Raw genomic sequence first — 18,096 nt, forward strand, 5'->3', positions numbered from 1 at the left:
TCAGAAAGGGAGAACACAGGGAGTCAGGTGGTAGTGCAGCAGGTTAAGCACACATGGTGCAAAGTGCAAGGACTGGCGTAAGGATGCAGGTTCGAGCCCCCAGCTCCCCACCTGCAGGGAAGTTGCTTCACAAGCGGTGAAGCAGGTCTGTAGGTGTCTGTCTTTCTCTCCCCCTCTCTGTCTTTCCCTCCTCTCTCCATTTCTCTCTGTCCTATCTAACAATGACAACAACAATAATAACCACCACAATGATAAAAAAGCAAGGGCAACAAAAGGGAATAAATAAAAAAAAAAAAAAAAGAAAATGATTTTTAAAAAAAGGGAGAACACAGGGTAAAAGTTGGCCTGGGAGTAGTGGACTACACAAAGCAAGAGGCTCTGGGGAAAAAACTGAAAAGGGAGCTTGGAGGAGAAGTTGGGGTCCTAGGTTGGGGGGCAAGAGTATTTTGCAGACACCTGTTATGCAGAACTGGAAAATTATACCCATGTGTAGGCAACTGTGCTGTGAATCATTAACCCCTCAATTAAAATTTTTAAGATGAATTCAGATCTTGTCAGATGAATTAACAATCAACTAAAAAACAAAATACAGGGACCGGGTGGTGGTGCACCTGGTTGAGAGCATATGTTACAGTGCACAATGACCCACCCGGCTTAAACCCCCCACTCCCCACTGCAGGGGGAAAGCTTCACAAGTGGTGAAGCAGGGCTACAAGTGTCTCTCTGTCTCTCTCCCTTTCTATCTCCCCCCTCCTCTCAATTTCTGGCTGTCTCTATCAAATAAATAAAGACAAGTTTTTAAAAAGGGATGCAGAGTGAGAAGAGTTTATCAACATTAAAAAAAAAAAAGGCTTTTCAACCAAGGTTACCATAAAATTTTTTATTAAACTTTTATGTTTTTAATCAAAACCTATAAAAGGAAGGCTAGAAGGAGTTCAGCACTGGAATGAAAAAGCCCTTTAATAACCCCCACCTCACCCATCCAGATGGCAGAATAACAAAACAGAAATATAACTACTAAATGATCTAGTGATTTTACTTCTAGGAAAATGTCCAAAGGAAATGAAAATGGGGTGGCCCAGGGGCTCCTGCTCACCAGGGTCTATTCAGTGTATTCACCACCCAAGGGCCCATCAGTAGTTGAATGGGTAGAGAATGTATGTAGTAGAATAATGTTCAACCAAGAGAAAGGATGACAGTCCTGGCATTTGTGACAGTATGAGTGAACCTGGAGCCATCTTGTCAGTGAGCTACACCAGAAAGAGAAAGACAAACATCGTATTGGTAGACATAGATCTGGAAGAAAGTCAAGCTCTTTGAAACACAGTAAAGGGGTGGGTTAGAAAAACTAAGGAGAGGTTGGTAAAAGGACACAAACCTTCAGCTATTAAATGATAAAGATAAGGTCACGAGAAATTTCATTAATGTCAGGGTTGGGTGGTGGCACACTCGGTAGAGCACACACATTACTATATTCAAGGACCCGTGTGCAAGTCCAAGCTCTGGCTCCCCACCTGCAGGGCGGAAAGGGACTTCACAAACAGTGAAGCAGTGCTGCATGACTCTCTCTCTTCTCCTTCCATTTCTGTCTCTCTAAAAAAAAGCAACAGAAATAAAATGACTACAAGGAATGCTGCATTCACTGTGCAGGCACTTAGTCCCTTTTTTAATTCTAATGCAATGAAAAGTAACAAAGAAATTGTATCCATGTGCCAACAGCTGAACTGTAAACCACTATTCCCCACCCCCCAATAAAATGATTTGGAAAAATATATATGTTGTTAAGTCCTAAGAGCTAGTATAATATATACAGTGACTATATTTAACAACACTATCATATAAATGAAATTTCTTAGGGGTATAGAGTTAAATGTTCTCTTACATTAAAAAGATACATATGTGAGGTATATATAAAATGTATACATAAAACAAATGGCTTTGAAACACCCTTAAATTTTTTTTATTCTCTTTATTTATTGGATAGAGACAGCCAGAAATTGAGAGGAAGGGAGGAGATAGAAAGGGAGAGAGGCAGAGAGACACTTTCAGCACTGCTTCACCACCGTTGAAGCTTCTCCACTGCAGATAGGGACAGCCGGCTTGAACCTGGGTCTTTGTAGATTGTAATATGATCTATCAAACAGGTACAACACCACCCAGCCCCCTGAAATGCCCTGTGGATACCATAAAAATATGTGTATAACAATAAATCTGAATTTATGTAAAAAAAAAAAACCTTAGGGAATCTATATATGCTTCTGAAAGTTAAAGAGAAATTCAACCTCCAACCTCAAACTCTCCCTTCTCTTTCACAGAGGTTTTGTAAAAGGCCCCAGGTAAGGGTTTCTCACTCTATTTCCTGTTCTTTCTGAGGCTGAATGGCCCCTAGGAAGCAGCTCTGAGGATCTCCTAGCTGGGTTTTCCCTGGCTGGTCTCACAGGCCCACTGGTAAAGCCGTTGACAGACATCATCATTCCATTTGCCATCAGGATGGAAGTGGGCACAATCCTCTCCTCCACCCAGTCCATGCCCATGCCAGTCATCTGGCTGCCCTGGTCTCCAGTTCCTGAGGAGAAAACAGACAGCACACTAGACAGGAAAGGAAATCCAGGTCTGGAAGAAGGGGCTGAGGGTCAGACCCCAAGGAATCAAAGCTGAAGGAAGAAGGAGGACATAGACAGACAGAGGGCACTCACTTGAAGTTGGTCTCATAGTCAGTCCCATCCACCCATTTCCAGACTCCTTCGGGATCACTGAGGCCCATCCAAGTGTATGAGGAGCCTATATGTTTCTGGACAAAATCCTAGGACAACAAAAATGTGTCATAATGGTGACTTCTCCTGCCAGTCAACTGCTGTGACTAGCAGTTCTAAACATCAACCGTTCACTAAAGCAGTTAATTGTTTGGAAATGTTTCGCTTAATGCCTGAAGCAATGATTGCTCTAAGGGTGATTCCTGGAAGGCAGTTGCTTTTAAAGTTCCCCAAATGGAAAATATCTGCACATCACACATCAGACAAATGATTGATAGGAAAAATTATAAAGAAATCATACAGGTCAACAACAGCAAAAAAACCTAAACACCAATAAAACTGGGCAAATGATCTGAAGAGATGGCTCCCTAAAAAAGACATTCAGATGACTCACAAAATATGAAAAAAAAGTTCCATGCCACTTATGATTAGACAAATACGTATTAAAATTTACACCTCACACAATGCAAAATGGCAAGTATTGACACAGTTGTGGGGGGAGCTCTGAAATATTATTGATGGGAATGCAGACTATTGGGCTAGAAAACAACGTAATGGTGATTATGCAAAAGACTTTTAAGGTTCCAGGTTAAATCCCTGGCACCATCATAAGCCAGTGCTGAGCAGTAGTCTGGTCTTTCTTTCTGTGTCCTTGTCTATATATCTCTCTTTCATTAAAATCAAATATGGGTCCCAGATCAAATCGGTGGGGGTTACAGTCCACAGTATTTACACACTTTTCCCACATTTGGGAGCTGCTCTCTTCCCTGATCCCATTTTCTAGCCCTCTTTCCAGCCGTGACATCATCTCCCCAGACAATAACTTGGGCCCACCTGCATATCAGATGTCAGGCTCAGGCAAAAACCAATAGTCCTTTGGACTAGACCTAAAATAGACCTACTAGCTATTTCCAAAACAGAGACCCCAAATTTTCATCTGCAATATTCCAGCTTTAGGTTCATGATTAGTCAAAAATTTGTATGGCTTTATATGTTAACTCTTTTTTCAGCCACCAGGTTCCAGATACTAAGATGATGCCAACCAGACTTCCCTGAGCAGACGATCCCACCAATGTGTCCTGGAACCCCGCTTCCCCAGAGCCCTGCCCCACTAGGGAAAGAGACAGGCTGCGAGTATGGATCTACCTGCCAACACCCATGTTCAGTGGAAAAGCAATTACAGAAGCCAGACCTTCCACCTTCTGCAACCCATAATGACCCTGGGTCCATACTCCCAGAGGGTTAAAGAATAGGAAAGCTATCAGGGGAGGGGATGGGATACAGAGTTCTGGTGGTGACAATTGTACACCTCTTATCCTATGGTTCTGTCAGTGTTTCCATTTTATAAATAAATAAAAAAAATTTAATGTTTTTTAAAGCAGGGGAATGGAAACTGATGAAGCCCCTATGAAAAACAGTATTGGGAATCGGGCGGTAGCACAGCGGGTTAAGTGCAGGTGGCGCGAAGTGCCAAAACCAGCATAAGGATCCCGGTTCCACCCCCCACTCCCCACCTGCAGGGGAGTCGCTTCACAAGCAGTGAAGCAGGTCTACAGATGTCTGTCTTTCTCTCCCCCTCTCTGTTTTCCCTTCCTCTCTCCATTTCTCTCTGTCCTATCCAACAACTTCTACAACAATAAAATAGTAAGGGCAACAAAAGGGAATAAATAAATAAATAAATAAATAAATATAAAAATATTTTAAAAAAGAAAAACAGTATTAAGAATACATAAATGAAAATGGAAATACCTAGCGTCCCAGGAAATACCACTCCTACACACACATATATACATAATTATACACATATGTATAATTTGAAAAGATATATGTGCTCTTATGTTCATAGATGCACTATTTATAACGGAAAAGAGATGAAAGCAGCCCGAATGCCCAATGACTGATAGCTGGGTAAAGACTTCTGGGGTAGACAGCCAATGAAATACCACCCTGCAATCAAAAACAGTAAGCTTGTATTGTTTGGAACAAAAGTGAATGCGTCATGAGGTGATTATGCTTAGTGAAGTAAGTAGTGAAGCACAAAGATCAGATTCTTGTCTGTGTGGAGATTATAGATGACTAACATGAATAAACTTCCAAAAAAAAAAATGGTGCCCAAACTGGTTCTCTGTCTTCATGGCGTTTATGAGAGTGGGACACAGGACGTTGGTGGAAGATGTGGAGACACATACACACAGAGTAAGGGTGTGAATGTATGCCCCCAAAACTGTATAATTTATAAAATGCTAAAAAAGTATTTACATAGAAAATAAAACTACGACAAAGACCGGCTTATAAAAGCAAATAGAACTCAAGTGATTCTGATGAGCTTCTGAAGTTGAGGGTTCTTTCCAAAAACAAGACATGTCTGGGGACCTGGGGACCTGGGACCAGAGAGCTTCACCTGCTCATCCTTGGAGTTGATGACCACCAGGTGGGAGTCCTCCAGCTGGCAGTACTTCTCAGCCTCAGCCCAGGGCTTGCCAGAGCGAGAGAACCAGTAGCAGCTGCCTTCAAACTCCAGCCAGTTAAGGGGACAGCAGGAAGTTTTGGAGCCTGAGAGAGCAGGGAGGCTGAGATGGTGCCCAGTGGAAGTGGGCAGGAGGTGGGCCGGGCACACCCTGCACAGCCTCACCATTGCTCTTGAGAGCAGTAACCTCGCACCTCAGGGATTTCAGGTCTGTCATTAGCCGCTGAGCCAGCTGAAACACATCCAAATAACCTGGACACAGAGAGATGGGGAGTGGGTTCCCTGAGTGGGGGTTCTTCTCTGTGAGTCCCTGGAGGCCTTTGATCTCAGCTCAGGTCCAGCCTAGAAACCAGCAAACTGTCCCCCTGGTCTCGGGCCCAGGAGGTAGGAGGAAGATGCCTCTGACCTGCTTTCAGTTCCTGGTGTTGTTTCTCCAGCTGGGTCTCCAGTAAAAGCACCTTGTCATTCAAGCCGCGGGCTAAAGGGAAGGGTGCTCAGAATGAGGGGCTACTTGCAGCCCCCCGCCCTCTCTCCTCATGCCTGGCCCCACCAGGCGCCTTCCCCCCACACCCCACTGAGAGCATCTCACCTGCTTGTATTTCCTGCTTGTGTTTCTCCATCTCAGTTCCCAGTGATGTTATGGTTTCTTGCATATTGTCACCTGCAGGTGACAGAGCTCAAAACTCAGCTCCCACCCACCACATTGGGTACCCTGCACTCCCTGGTCCACAGGCAGAGCCCCTTCCACACCAAGCTCACCCTGGGACCTCAGAGCCTGGACAGTGGCCGTGGTGTTTGATGAGAAATTGTTGAACTCTGCTCTCATAGTCACCATGTCCCTCTGAGACTTGAAATCTGGCAGGGGAAAGGGGCACTTGGTGCTAAGATGCAGCAGGCCCTTCGTGCATGAGCACCAAGCAGGACAATTGACCAGCATCCCCTCACTTAGCCTCCCAGCAACCAGCCCACCGACAGGAGCTCTTGAGTGCCACAGAGAAGGAGGCTGAGATAGAGAGCTTCAGTCCTCTGACTACATTCTCCAACAAGAAGTGACAGCATCTGCAGCCATCCTACTCCATCAAGTCTCCTCAGGGCCCCTGCCACTGCACCCACTACTACACACCCCCACCAGCGTGTGAGCCTCACTTTGGGATCCAATCACACAGATGCCGACCAGCAGGAGGAGGCTGAGGCCCAGGGACAGCAGGACTGGACGGAGGCCAGAGCAGAGATACTTCAGGAGGGACTGGGGAGGAGGCATCCCTGCAGGAGGAGCATGTGTCAGACCCACGAGGGACCAGGACAGGGGCTTATAGGCAGGGGGGAGGGCCACGGGGGACTGTCAGGGTGAAGGCCGACCTGGGTGATGCTGGGAGAGGCTGCACCGGGAGGATGCAGGATGGGGGGCTGCCTGTGGACAAGATGACCTGGGCCCCTCATCACCCGCACAAGTCCTCATTCAAAAGGGCCCCTCACAGGGGCCAGGCAGTGGTGCAGCTGGTTAAGTGCACACACACTACAGTGCACAAAGACCCAGGTTCAAGTCCCTGGCCCTCACCTGCAGGGGGGAAAGCTTCATGATTGGTGAAGCAGGACTACAGGTGTCTCTCTGTCTCTTTCCATCTCTATCACCCCCAGCCCTCTCAGTTTCTCTCTGTCTCTCCAGTAATAAGAAACGTATTTTTAAAGGGCCTCTCACTCTCCTGGGGACATATCTACACAAAGACACACACAGGACATGAGGGCATGGTAGAAGGTCCTGTCATGCGGGGTAGAAGCACCAGAGAGAGTAGGAACAGCCAGGCCGTTGCCCAACTCACGCTTATCAGTTCTCTCCAGTGAGCAAATGAGTTTCAAACCCAACTGCACATCCTTCACCCACCAAGTCACCCCACATTGACTACCTGCAGTGCAATCTCTCATGCCTCCCCCAGAGCACAGGAGCCAGGCTGGCTGTGACCTCCCTGTCCCTGCCTTTCTGAAGATCCTCAACTCTCTTCATACTGAGAACCGATGAGGCCAGGACCCTCCCTCTCAGAGTGGAGGACCTCACTTGTGCTCATGACAGAGGCATGACACCACGCAACAGAAACCTCCTCTAAGTAGAGTATAAAGGCTTGTAGGAGACACCATCTCCCCCTCTTACCATTTCCAAAGCACTGGCTTTTATTCTCACTCTCTGAGCTCTGGAAGTTCTCATACTTCATGGACATGCTGGGGCCAATGCTGGAGCTGTCAGAGCAGAGACAGAGGTGGGGCCAGTGGCCAGTCTGGAGCAGAAGCTGGAGCAAATGGGAGGCTGGAACCAAGGTGAGGGTTGAGGTGAGGGCTGGAGTGAGGCAAGAGTTTTGGATTGAGAAGGTGTCCTAGTACAGGACTAGAAACAGGATGGACCAGGGTTTGCAGCTGAGGTTAGAAATGGGGTCAGGGGGAGTCGGGCGGTAGCACAGCAGGTTAAGTGCAGGTGGTGCAAAGCGCAGGGACCAGCGTAAGGATCCTGGTTCCAGCCTTCAGCTCCCCACCTGCAGGGGAGTCACTTCACAGATAGTGAAGCAGGTCTGCAAGTGTCTATCTTTCTCTCCCTGTCTCTGTATTCCCCTCCTCTCTCCATTTCTCTCTGTCCTATCCAACAACGATGACATCAATAACAACTACAGTAATAACTACAACAATAAAACAACAAGGGCAACAAAAGGGAATAAATAAATATTTTTAAAAATTTTTTTAAAAAAAAGAAGTGGGGTTTGGCTAGAGTTTTGAACTGAGGTTGAGTTTGTGGTTGAAGGTGGAGATATAGTTGTGATTAAATTTATCTCTGGGATTGGGTCAAACATGGGGGCTAGAAAGTGGCTATAACTCCTGCTAGGACTGAGGTCCATACTCATGTCAGAACCATAGATGAAGGTGCTCTAAATCTGCCATAACAACTGGAAAAGATTTGAGTTTCTGCTTTGCACTGGGGCTGGTCTTGAGACTCTGTTTAACCCAGCAGTGAGAGGTAGAGTTGTGGTTAGTGTTTGGGTTAGGCCTGAGGCTGGCTTGCAGTTGAGTCCAGGATTTACTGGGCTAGAAAATGGGACTGAGTTTGAGTCTCTGTGTGTGACTGAAGTTATAGGTGCCATGATCCAATCCAAATTCCATGAAGAGTCTAAAATCTTCACTCAGTAACAAAACCCCAGACCACCCCGTTCTGGTTTTGTCCATTTAGTCCCACATAGATGGGGACAATTCCTCTAACACCATCTTCATCCCCTCAGCCTCCCTGCTACCCCATCCAGTTACCTGTGGAGAGTCTGGAGCTGAGACTCTTGAGATCCTTGTACAGCAATTTCAGTGGGAAAAATCTAAATTCTGAAGCTAAGGGAGAGATGGCAGAGGTGCCACGTTCAGTAACCAGAGTCCTGTCAGTCTTTGTGTGAGAGTACGTCTATCATTTGGAACTTCCCAGTTCCTTGATTTTGGGCAATAAATAATGACAAGGAATGGAAATCAGAGGATAGGCAAAATTTTCAAGTGCAGAGGCATGGGGGTGGGGAAAGTTGGCTTTGCTGTCCTCTTCCGGCTCTGTGTATTCCTTTTCCGTTTTTTCCAGCTTCCTGACTTCCTCATTTTACCATTTGGGAGAGAGGAACTGGACCAGAAGAGACCACATATTCACCCTGTTGTTTCTCATTTGTCTTCACCAGTGTCCACTTCCTTCAGCTGAACTTCTCAGAATTTTGACATCCTCACCCTATCTCTGGGAGGAGACCATCTCTCTCCTCTTGCTGAATCCAGAGTCTATGACATCTGAGCTTGCCTGGACCACACCATTAAGCTTCCTCCGCTATCTAGAGGGAAGATGGTGACTGAGAATAGGATGTCCTAGTGGTAATACAAGGGGAGGAGCCTGGGAAAGGAACCAAACTATTTGAATTTCAACTTTGTGCTGGGAATTGTGCCAGACATTAACCATTGAATTCCTGCAGGAAACACAGGAAGCATTCTGGAGACTGGACCAAGGCTCCGAGCCATTGCATGACTTGCACAAGTAACACAGCCAGAATTCAATCCCAGCACCATGTCGCCACAATACTTGGGTTTTTCTCCTTATGCACTGTCTTCACAAAAGAGACTCTATTTCACCCAGTAAGACCAGCAAGTCCACTTACAGGGGCTGCCCTGGGTTCACATAGGCATGAACCCTGGTCCTTGCACATTGTAACCTGTGTACTCAACCAGGTGCGCCACCACCCAGCCCCACATGTTCTTTTTTGTTTTCAAGGATTTAAATTATTTATTTAAAAAACATTTTAAAAACACCCACAGCCTTTTGAGCCTCTGCCTGTGCCCTAGCACAGCTGCTGGAGCTCTGCACCCACTGGATACAGGATGCTCAGGCTCTCTGAACTCCACCATGTGGGCATCCCAATGGAAGAAGCCTAGGCTGCATGGCACAGCCCAAGCCCCTCCCAGGCTGCCTCCAACACAGCAAGGGTTCCTCCTCCACCAAGCAGGGACACTGAAGTAGCAAGGTCAGGCTCTGTCCCTGGTTTTCTTCAGAAGAGCCATGGGTATGAGGATAGAGAGACAGTGCCAACCTTCTCACAGAGCAGGGACCTCTTTTTAGGCTCCTCTTTATTACAACAAACCCCAGAATGGGCATGGAGAGGCTGAGATGGAAAGCTGGGCCACAGGGTCAACAGAGGTGCTGAGACAGCAGAGGGAGGCCTTTCTTTCTAGTGGGCTCATGCAGGCACAGCACTGCTATTTCCTCAGGGAAGGGAGCTGAAATGAGTCCTTCCAGCTTCTCTGCTTACTGCTCCAATCTCTCCATCACTGCTGTAATCTCGTTGGAACTGATCACAGCAACTGTACTGTCAATTGCTTTAGTCACCTGAGCTATGTCCTCCTTCATGGTCACAGCTGTCCGCACTTTGTTGGAGACCATGTCATGTACATGGGAAGCCATATAGAGCCACTCCACACCCTCATTCTTATGGATAGCATTCTCAGCATACATACAGGCACACTCAACATTTCTCTGCCTAAGGGCCTTTTTCACTTTCACTTGCTCCATCTTGGAGTCTTTCTCTGCCTTCTTGGCCAGCTTCTCCAGATCCTTTGATGAAAGCCTCAAGTGGGACAAGGTATGGACCATGATCCTTTTGGCTGCCCCACTCAGGGTGCTGCAGGGCAGGGCTCTAAGAACGTGTTCTTACTGTGAGTCTGAGAGGCAAACTTTGGGGTGGTCAGAGCAGAAGAGTAATGGTCTGATATATGTCAGTCAGCAATGTGACTGTCACATTGTGTGTTTCATGGAAAGGGGTGGAGTAGAAATGGAGTGTCCAGGTTAGAAGCTATTGTGACATCCAGGTGGGGGATATTGGTGGCATATGTGTGGGGATGGTGAAAAGTGTTCTGATTCTCGGTAGATTCTGAAGGTGGAGTTGACAGGATTTTGCTGATAAATTGCATGTGGGTTAAAAAAAAAAAAAAAGACAGTTCTCCTTCTAGTCACCAAAATAAATTAAACTTTGAACATTTCCTGGAAATTGCTGACTGCCTAGGAAAAACAACTTTATCTCCAACATTTGAAATGCTGACGCCTAAAGTAACATGCCATGACCTTTCATGAATATGATAATCATGTGAGAGAAGAGCTGTTTTGCCTTCTGAAGCAGGAAGGTGAAAACTTGTTAGCATTCATGATCTTGTAAAGCTTTCTTTTGAAAACAGGCTAATACAAAATCTGGGTAGATAGCATAATGGTTATGCAAAAGAGACTCTCATACCTGAACCTCCAAGTCCCAGGTTCAGTCTCCCACACCACCATAAACCAGAGCTGATCAGTATTCTGATATAAAGTAAATAAATTAATAAAAAAATTTTAATCTGGCTGAATTTTCCTTTGAATACGTGCTGTGGTTTAGTTGGGTTAAGCTGTCCTCCCTAAATCTGATGTTGCTAGAATATTTTTTGCAAACAACCTTTTTTTTCCCCCCAAAGTGCTCTATGAGCCTTATCTCATGGCTGACAGTCATAGTTTCCTTCTTCCAACCCCTTTTCCACGATCTTTTTACTCTCTTGAGCACTTCAACTGGTTAGAATTCTTTGGTGTGGTGAAGTGACCCAGATCTTCATTTCCACAGCCCTTAAGTCCTTCGTGGTCTTGTGTTTATTGATTCACCACAATTCAACATTGAGTTTTATAGTATTGGACATGTGCTGTGTGACAATCCATAGTCTCATGGATTGTAGACTCAGTTTTTTTTCTTCCATTGTGAATCGGTAGACATATTTCTCTCCTTAATCAGAATTGGTAAGGCCTCAAAGCACATCCTCTTCCTATTGGGCATGACCAGGAGACAAAAATCAACCAGAGGTCCATCTCATATTTAACTATTTTTTTCTATCATTGAGGCTACACTGTTCCAGGATGGATTTTTTCAGATAAAGACAGAGACAAAGAAGGAGAGAAAGAAGAGAGAGAAAGAGAGAGAATGAAAGAGACCACTGCACCTCAGTTTCCTCCATCCTAGTGGGGGCCAGGCTTGAACCTAGATAACACAAATGGCAAAGCAGCACACTATCTAAGTGAACTCTTTTTCTGGCCCTCACCAAATGTAAATGGTCCCAAGATTGTCTTTCCCTGTGGGTAGGTTTTTCCTTGGACACTAGAACAAAATCCAATAACCCAGACTGTGTAGTTGAAGAAAAAAAACTCCTCCTACAGATTACTGTGTCTCTTCTGTTTGTTGTACATATGCCTGAGGGAGATGGCACTATGTTGACTATTAATTTAGCTGTATGTCTACCGAGAGGTGAGAGAAAGGGAGCAAAATGAGACATTTCATTCAGAAAGAATAGAGACAGAAAGCAAGAGAGACACACAGAGAGGGAGAGACACTACAACACTGGAGCTTCCTCTGTCCACAAGTCTCGAGGTAAGAATTTGCTGTGAGGGAGTCCAGTGGTAGTGCAGTGGGTTAAGCGCACGTGGCGTAAAGTACAAGGACCAGCATAAGGATCCCAGCTCAAGATCCCAGTTTGAGCCCCCAGATCCCCACCTGCAGTGGAGTTGCTTCACAGGCAGTGAAGCAGGTCTGCAGATGTCTTTCTCTCCCCCTCTCTGTCTTCCCCTCCTCTCTCCATTTCTCTCTGTCGTATCTAACAATGACATCAACAACAACAATAAAACAACAAGGGCAACAAAAGGGAATAAGTAAATATTAAAAAAAAAAAAAAGAATTTAATGTGTAGGGAGCCGGGCAGTGGCACAGGGGGTTAAGTGCATGTGCAAAGTGCACTGCCGGCTTAAGGATCCCGGTTCAAGCCTCCCCCCCCCCCCAATCTGCATGGGAGTCCCTTCACAGGCAGTGAAGCAGGTCTGCAGGTGTCTCTCTTTCTCTCCCCATCTCTGTCTTCCCCTCTTCTCTCCATTTCTCTCTGTCCTATCTAGCAACGACAATAGCAATAACAACAACAATAATAAACAACAAGGGCAACAAAAGGGAAAAAAATAAAATAAATAAATTTTTAAAAAAGAATTTGATGTGTGTCTTTTCAGATATTTATCTGTGCATATGGATACACAAGTTAAGAATACATACAAATACCTCATTAATAAATTGGTTACACAATTTTTTCTCTATAACATCCTCACTCATTTGTTGATTTACACTTACATTGCTTCTGAATTTTATGATTGTTTCTGATTTTATAAATTATATTATAAATGATAAATATACTATTATGATCACTTATGTACACAACTTTGTGACAATATATTTTATCATCTTTCTTGAGAAGATATCTAACTGTGGACTGATCAGGTTGTAGGGTAAGTATGTGTCAATTTTTTTTTTTTAACTACCAAATAATGGGGTAGGAGACCTAGGTTGGGGAAGTGAGTATTTTCCAGACCCCTAGACACTTACCATGGGAAGATGAGGGCTTTTACTTATGTATCAAAAACTTTACTATAAATCCTTAACCACCTCCCAATAAAGTAACATTGAAAGAAATTATAATTAAAATAATTCCCCCAGTTGATCACACCCATTACCATGTGCAGCAACCTGGATTCAAGTCCCTGGTCCCCACCTGCAGGGGGAAGCTTCACAAATGGTGGAGCAGTGCTACAGGTGTCTCTCCTCTTTGTCTCTTTACCTCTTTCTGTCTCTCCTCTCTATAAAAAATGGGAAAATAGGGAGTCGGGCAGTAGCGCAGTGGGTTAAGTGCACAAAGCACAAAGCGCAAGGACCTGTATAAGGATCCCAGTTCGGGCACAAAGCGCAAGGACCAGCCTAAGGATCCTGGTTCGAGCCACCAACTTCTCACCTGCACAGGAGTCGCTTCACAGGCAGTGAAGCAGGTCTGAAGGCATCTATTTTTCTCTCCCCTTCTCTGTCTTCCGCTCCTCTCTCCATTTCTCTCTGTCCTATCCAGCAATGGTGACAACAATAATAACTACAATAATAAAACAACAAAGGCAGCAAAAGGGAAAATAAATAAATAAATTTTTAAAAGTGCTCAAGGACCCAGGTTCAAGCCCCTTGTCCCTACTGCTGGAGGAAAGCTTCACAAGTGGTGAAGCAGGGCTGCAGGTCTCTCTCTGTCCCTTTCCCTCTCTATTTCTCCAGCCCCTCTCAGTTTGTCTCTCATCAATGACTGTCAGGAAATTGTGAGGATGTGGTAGATAGAGCCTGGCAGGGCTTGACCTGATGAGTACATTTATTCTGTCAGTCTCTCTCTCTACTGAGAGGTTAAGCAAGGAGGGACAGAAGTAACCCCAAAGGTGTGCCCCATCTTATCAGACTCACTGCCTCACAAAGCACCCTGCATTCCTGATACTATGGCCATTAGATAAAAAGAAAGGGGAAGATGTCGGGAAATTGTGAGGAGCCTCACAAAGCATCCTGCATTTTTCTGCCTCCAGGAGCTTGGCATTCCTTAAAACATTAAGCCAGCTCCCCCTGCTCCACCCTGTATTCCTGATACTATGGCCTATCTACATAATCACTGTTTTGCCTGAAAGATCCCCACCCATTCCATTCCTTTGATCTATCTTCTTTCTACCCTCAAGACCTTCCCTGCCTGCAGAGTATCATTAATCTTACCAGTTAAAACCCTCGCATGTGGTCCGGGAGGTGGCACAGTGGCTAAAGCACTGGACTCTCAAGCATAAGGTCCTGAGTTCAATCCCCGGCAGCACATGTGCCAGAGCGATGTCTGGTTCTTTCTCTCTCTCCTATCTTTCTCATTAATAAATAAATGAAATCTTAAAAAAAAAAACAAACAAAAAAAAACCCTCGCAACAGTTGGTAAGGAAGTTCCTACTTTTCCAGCCCCCTTTTGCCTTTCTTTGCTCCTTTCCCAGCCATTTCCGTTTCTGACTTGCCACTTCCGGGTCTGCCCTTTAAAAGCCTTCACTCTCTGATCAGTAAAGTATTGCATTGCCTTGCCGCCACAGGCTTGGTTCCTGAGTCATCTTCCTCGCGTTGCTGAGTGAGTAGCAGCCCAGGCTGGCTCCAGTCAACTCTGGGTTGGAGAGAGCATGTGCCTGGGAAGAGGCACCCCTATGCCAGCCTGGCAAATGACAACAACAACAGCAAAACACTGGAGAGACACCCCAGTGATTTAAAAATAAATAGATAAATAAAATGTATAATAGAAGTACTAGAAAATTACTAAGTATTATGGGTTATATGATTTATATGTATTAATTAAAAAAAAAAAATAGACCTTAATTGAGTTGCCCAAAGTAACACATAACTGACTGGGATTTAAACCTAAGAAAATTTGCCTCAGGATTAAAAACATACAGAAACCACCGTAATCCTAGAAAGGAGGAACATTTAAAGAATTACATGGAGGAGCCAGGTGGTGGCACACTAGGTTAAATGCACATATCAGGTTCAAGCCTCTGCTCCCCACATGCAGGGAGGTTATTTCATGAGCAGTGAAGCAGGTCTACAGGTGTCTATTTTTCTCTCTACCTCCCTTTCTCTCTTAATTTCTTTCTGTCCTGTCAAAAAAAAAATTTAAAAGGTGGCCACCAGGAGCCATGGATTTACAGTGCTAGAATATAAACCCAGCTATAACCCTGGTAGCAATAAAAAATAAAATAAAATTATTACATGGGAGATTGACTCTAAAAGGTGGATTTGACTACCTGAAAAATGGCAATCCTTTGTGTGTGGGGAAAAAAATGTGCACACAGCAGAGCAGATGTGTTACAATACACAAGGACCCAGATTCAAGCTTCCAGTTCTGACCTGCAGAAGGGGAGCTTCACGAGTGATGAAGCAGTGCTGCAAGTGTCCCTCTCTTACTCTCTGGCTCCTCCTTCCCTGTCGATTTCTCTCTGTCTCTATTCAAAGTAAGTTAATTAAATATTTTAAAAAAGAAAGAAAGAAAGTCTACTGATAAAATAGGCACAGTATATAGCTTATACATAGGATTTTCTACTCTAATATGAAGGGAATGAAACAGTTGAACCTCTTGCTACATGTAAGAATTCCCTTGAAATAATCTAACTCCTCACTGTTTTCTTACAGGGACTGGAAAGAGTGATAGTTGCTTGCTCTCCTTTTTAAGTCTTGATTAACAATGTATCTATTTCCTGTGAGCTGCTTTCCAGCTTTATTGAAATATAACTGACATACATTATATATTACATATATACATACATATTATATATATGGTATATAATGTATTAACTAGATCAACACAGTATCAGCTGTCACTTCCATCCTTTCACATATCATTTTTTCTTACGGTGAGAGCATTTAACATGTACTCTCTTGAAGGCTGGGGAGAAACCATAATGGTTATTGCAAAAGACTCTCATGCCTGTGGCTCTGAGGTCCCAGGTTCAATCCCCAACACCACTATAAGCCAAAGCTGAGCTGTGCTCTGATCTCTCCCCCACCCCTTCTCTCTTCCATTGCTCTTTCATCAAAATAAAATATTTTTTTAAATCTACTCTCTTTTTTAAAATATTTATTTATTCCCTTTTGTTGCCCTTGTTGTTTTAATTGTTATAGTTATTACTGTTGTTGTTATTGATGTCGTCGTTGTTGGATAGGACAGAGAGAAATGGAGAGAGATGGGGAAGACAGAGAGGAGGAGAGAAAGACAGACACCTGCAGACCTGCTTCACCGCCTGTGAAGCGACTCCCCTGCAGGTGGGGAGCCGGGGGCTACAACCGGGATCCTTAGGCCGGTCCTTGCGCTTTGTGCCACGTACGCTTAACCCGCTGCGCTACCGACCGACTCCCTAAAATATGCTCTCTTAACCACACTCAGACATATGCTTCAGTGTCATTAGCTATAGCCACCATGCTATACATGATTTCCAAACCTGTTTTACCTTAAAGCTGGCACTTTGGACCCTTTGACCAGTATTTCCCCAACTCCCCAATTCCTCTTTGCCTTAAATGTCTGAGCATTTCTTCAACAGTTATTCTCAGCTATGGAAATCCAGCCAAATTTCCATAAAAACAAGAAAACTATCATTTAACCTCCTATTTCATGTGGCCATGTCACTTTTCTCAGTTCTTTATTTGAGCTTGCCAAGATTTTATTGATGACATTAGTCTTTTTTGAAATGGATTTTTGTTAAGTTAGCAGGAAGATAAACTACAGACCTGAAGAAAATATTTACAAACTGTGTCTCCAAATAAAGACCAATAACTAAAATGTATCAAGAACTCTCAAAACCCAAAGGTAGAGGAGGAGAGGTAGCATAACTCTTTTTTAAAAAATATTTATTTATTTACTCCCTTTTGTTATCCTTGCTGTTTTATTGTTGTAGTTACTATGGTTGTTGTTGTTGTTGGATAGGACAGAGAGAAATGAAGAGAGGACAGGAAGACAGAGAGGGAGAGTGAAAGAAAGATAGACACCTGCAGACCAGCTTTACCGTTTGTGAAGCGACTCCCCTGCAGGTGGGGAGCCAGGGCTCCAACCAGGATCCTTATGCTTTGCGCCACCTGTGCTTAACCTGCTATGCTACTGCCCGACTCCCGATTGTAGCATAATTCTTGTGCAAAAAAGACTTTTACGCCTGAGGCTCTGAAGTCCCAGGTTCAATGCTGCATACCACCAAAAGCCAGAGCTGAGCAACATTCTGGTAGTACTAGTAGTAGTAAGAAAAAGAAGAAGAAAAAAGAATAGTGAAGTAAATACATGACCTGGAAGTATTAAACTTACAAGCATGAAGTCTTGAGTTTAATCCCTAGCACTGCATGTATCTAATTAATGCTCTTGTTCTCTTTCCCTCTCTCAGTGATAAATACATAAATATTTTTAAAAAATAAATAAGGGGCCAGGTGGTGGTGAACCTGGCTGAGTGCACACATTACAGTGTACAAGGACCCAGGTTCAAGCCTCTGGTCCCCAGTTGCAGGGGGAAAGTTTCACAGGTGGTGAACTGTGCTGCAGGTATCTCTGCCTTCCCCTTTTCTCTCAATTTCTTTCTGCCTCTATCCAAAATAAATAAGTACATAAAATATTTTTAAAATAATAATAAATACGGAGTCAGGTGGTAGTGCAGCGGGTTAAGTCACATGTTGCAAAGCACAAGGACCGGCGTAAGGATCCCAGTTAGAGCCCCCGGATCCCCACCTGCAAGGGAGTCACTTCACAGGCAGTGAAGCAGGTCTGCAGGTGTCTATCTTTCTCTCCCCCTCTCTGTCTTCCCCTCCTTTCTCCATAATAATAACTTAATAATAATAACTTAATAATAATAACTCCTTTCTCAATAATAATAATTACAACAATAAAACAAGGACAACAAAGGGGAATAAATAAATATTAAAATAAATAAATAAATCTTTAAGAGCAAAAAAAATCCAATTAGAAAATGGGCAAAAGAAGGCTGGGTAGATA

General features: G+C 44.3%; 1 protein-coding gene across 2 annotated transcripts; it reads right to left on the minus strand.

The window, feature by feature from the left end:
* Window positions 1-865: 865 nt before the first annotated feature.
* On the minus strand, window positions 866-9,057 carry LOC103113727 (C-type lectin domain family 10 member A-like). 2 transcript variants are annotated; one of them, XM_016187515.2, is made up of 10 exons: window positions 8,503-9,057; window positions 7,367-7,452; window positions 6,367-6,483; window positions 5,980-6,075; window positions 5,810-5,881; window positions 5,627-5,698; window positions 5,386-5,472; window positions 5,155-5,306; window positions 2,697-2,803; window positions 866-2,566 (listed from the first exon to the last, which is right to left on the minus strand). In XM_016187515.2, the coding sequence occupies exons 2-10, from the start codon at window positions 7,431-7,433 to the stop codon at window positions 2,410-2,412; spliced, it is 927 nt and encodes a 308-aa protein (XP_016043001.1). In that variant the 5' UTR covers window positions 7,434-7,452; window positions 8,503-9,057; the 3' UTR covers window positions 866-2,409. The 2 variants fall into 2 exon arrangements, with proteins under 2 accessions (XP_016043001.1, XP_016043004.1); XM_016187518.2 differs by lacking the exon at window positions 7,367-7,452 and having other exon boundaries at window positions 8,503-9,056.
* Window positions 9,058-18,096: the final 9,039 nt, after the last annotated feature.

The sequence above is a fragment of the Erinaceus europaeus genome, chromosome 12 (assembly GCF_950295315.1).
Source record: "Erinaceus europaeus chromosome 12, mEriEur2.1, whole genome shotgun sequence".
Lineage (NCBI taxonomy): Eukaryota > Metazoa > Chordata > Mammalia > Eulipotyphla > Erinaceidae > Erinaceus > Erinaceus europaeus.

Bases quoted from the DNA above. Each gene is read 5' to 3' on its own strand.
- LOC103113727 (XM_016187515.2), bottom strand. From the start codon at position 7,433: ATGTCCATGAAGTATGAGAACTTCCAGAGCTCAGAGAGTGAGAATAAA. The intron at 6,484-7,366 runs GTAAGAGGGGGA...CTCCTCCTGCAG, and splicing joins AAGCCAGTGCTTTGGAAATG to GGATGCCTCCTCCCCAGTCC. The intron at 5,699-5,809 runs GTGAGATGCTCT...CCTTCCCTTTAG, and splicing joins CAAGCAGGAAATACAAGCAG to CCCGCGGCTTGAATGACAAG.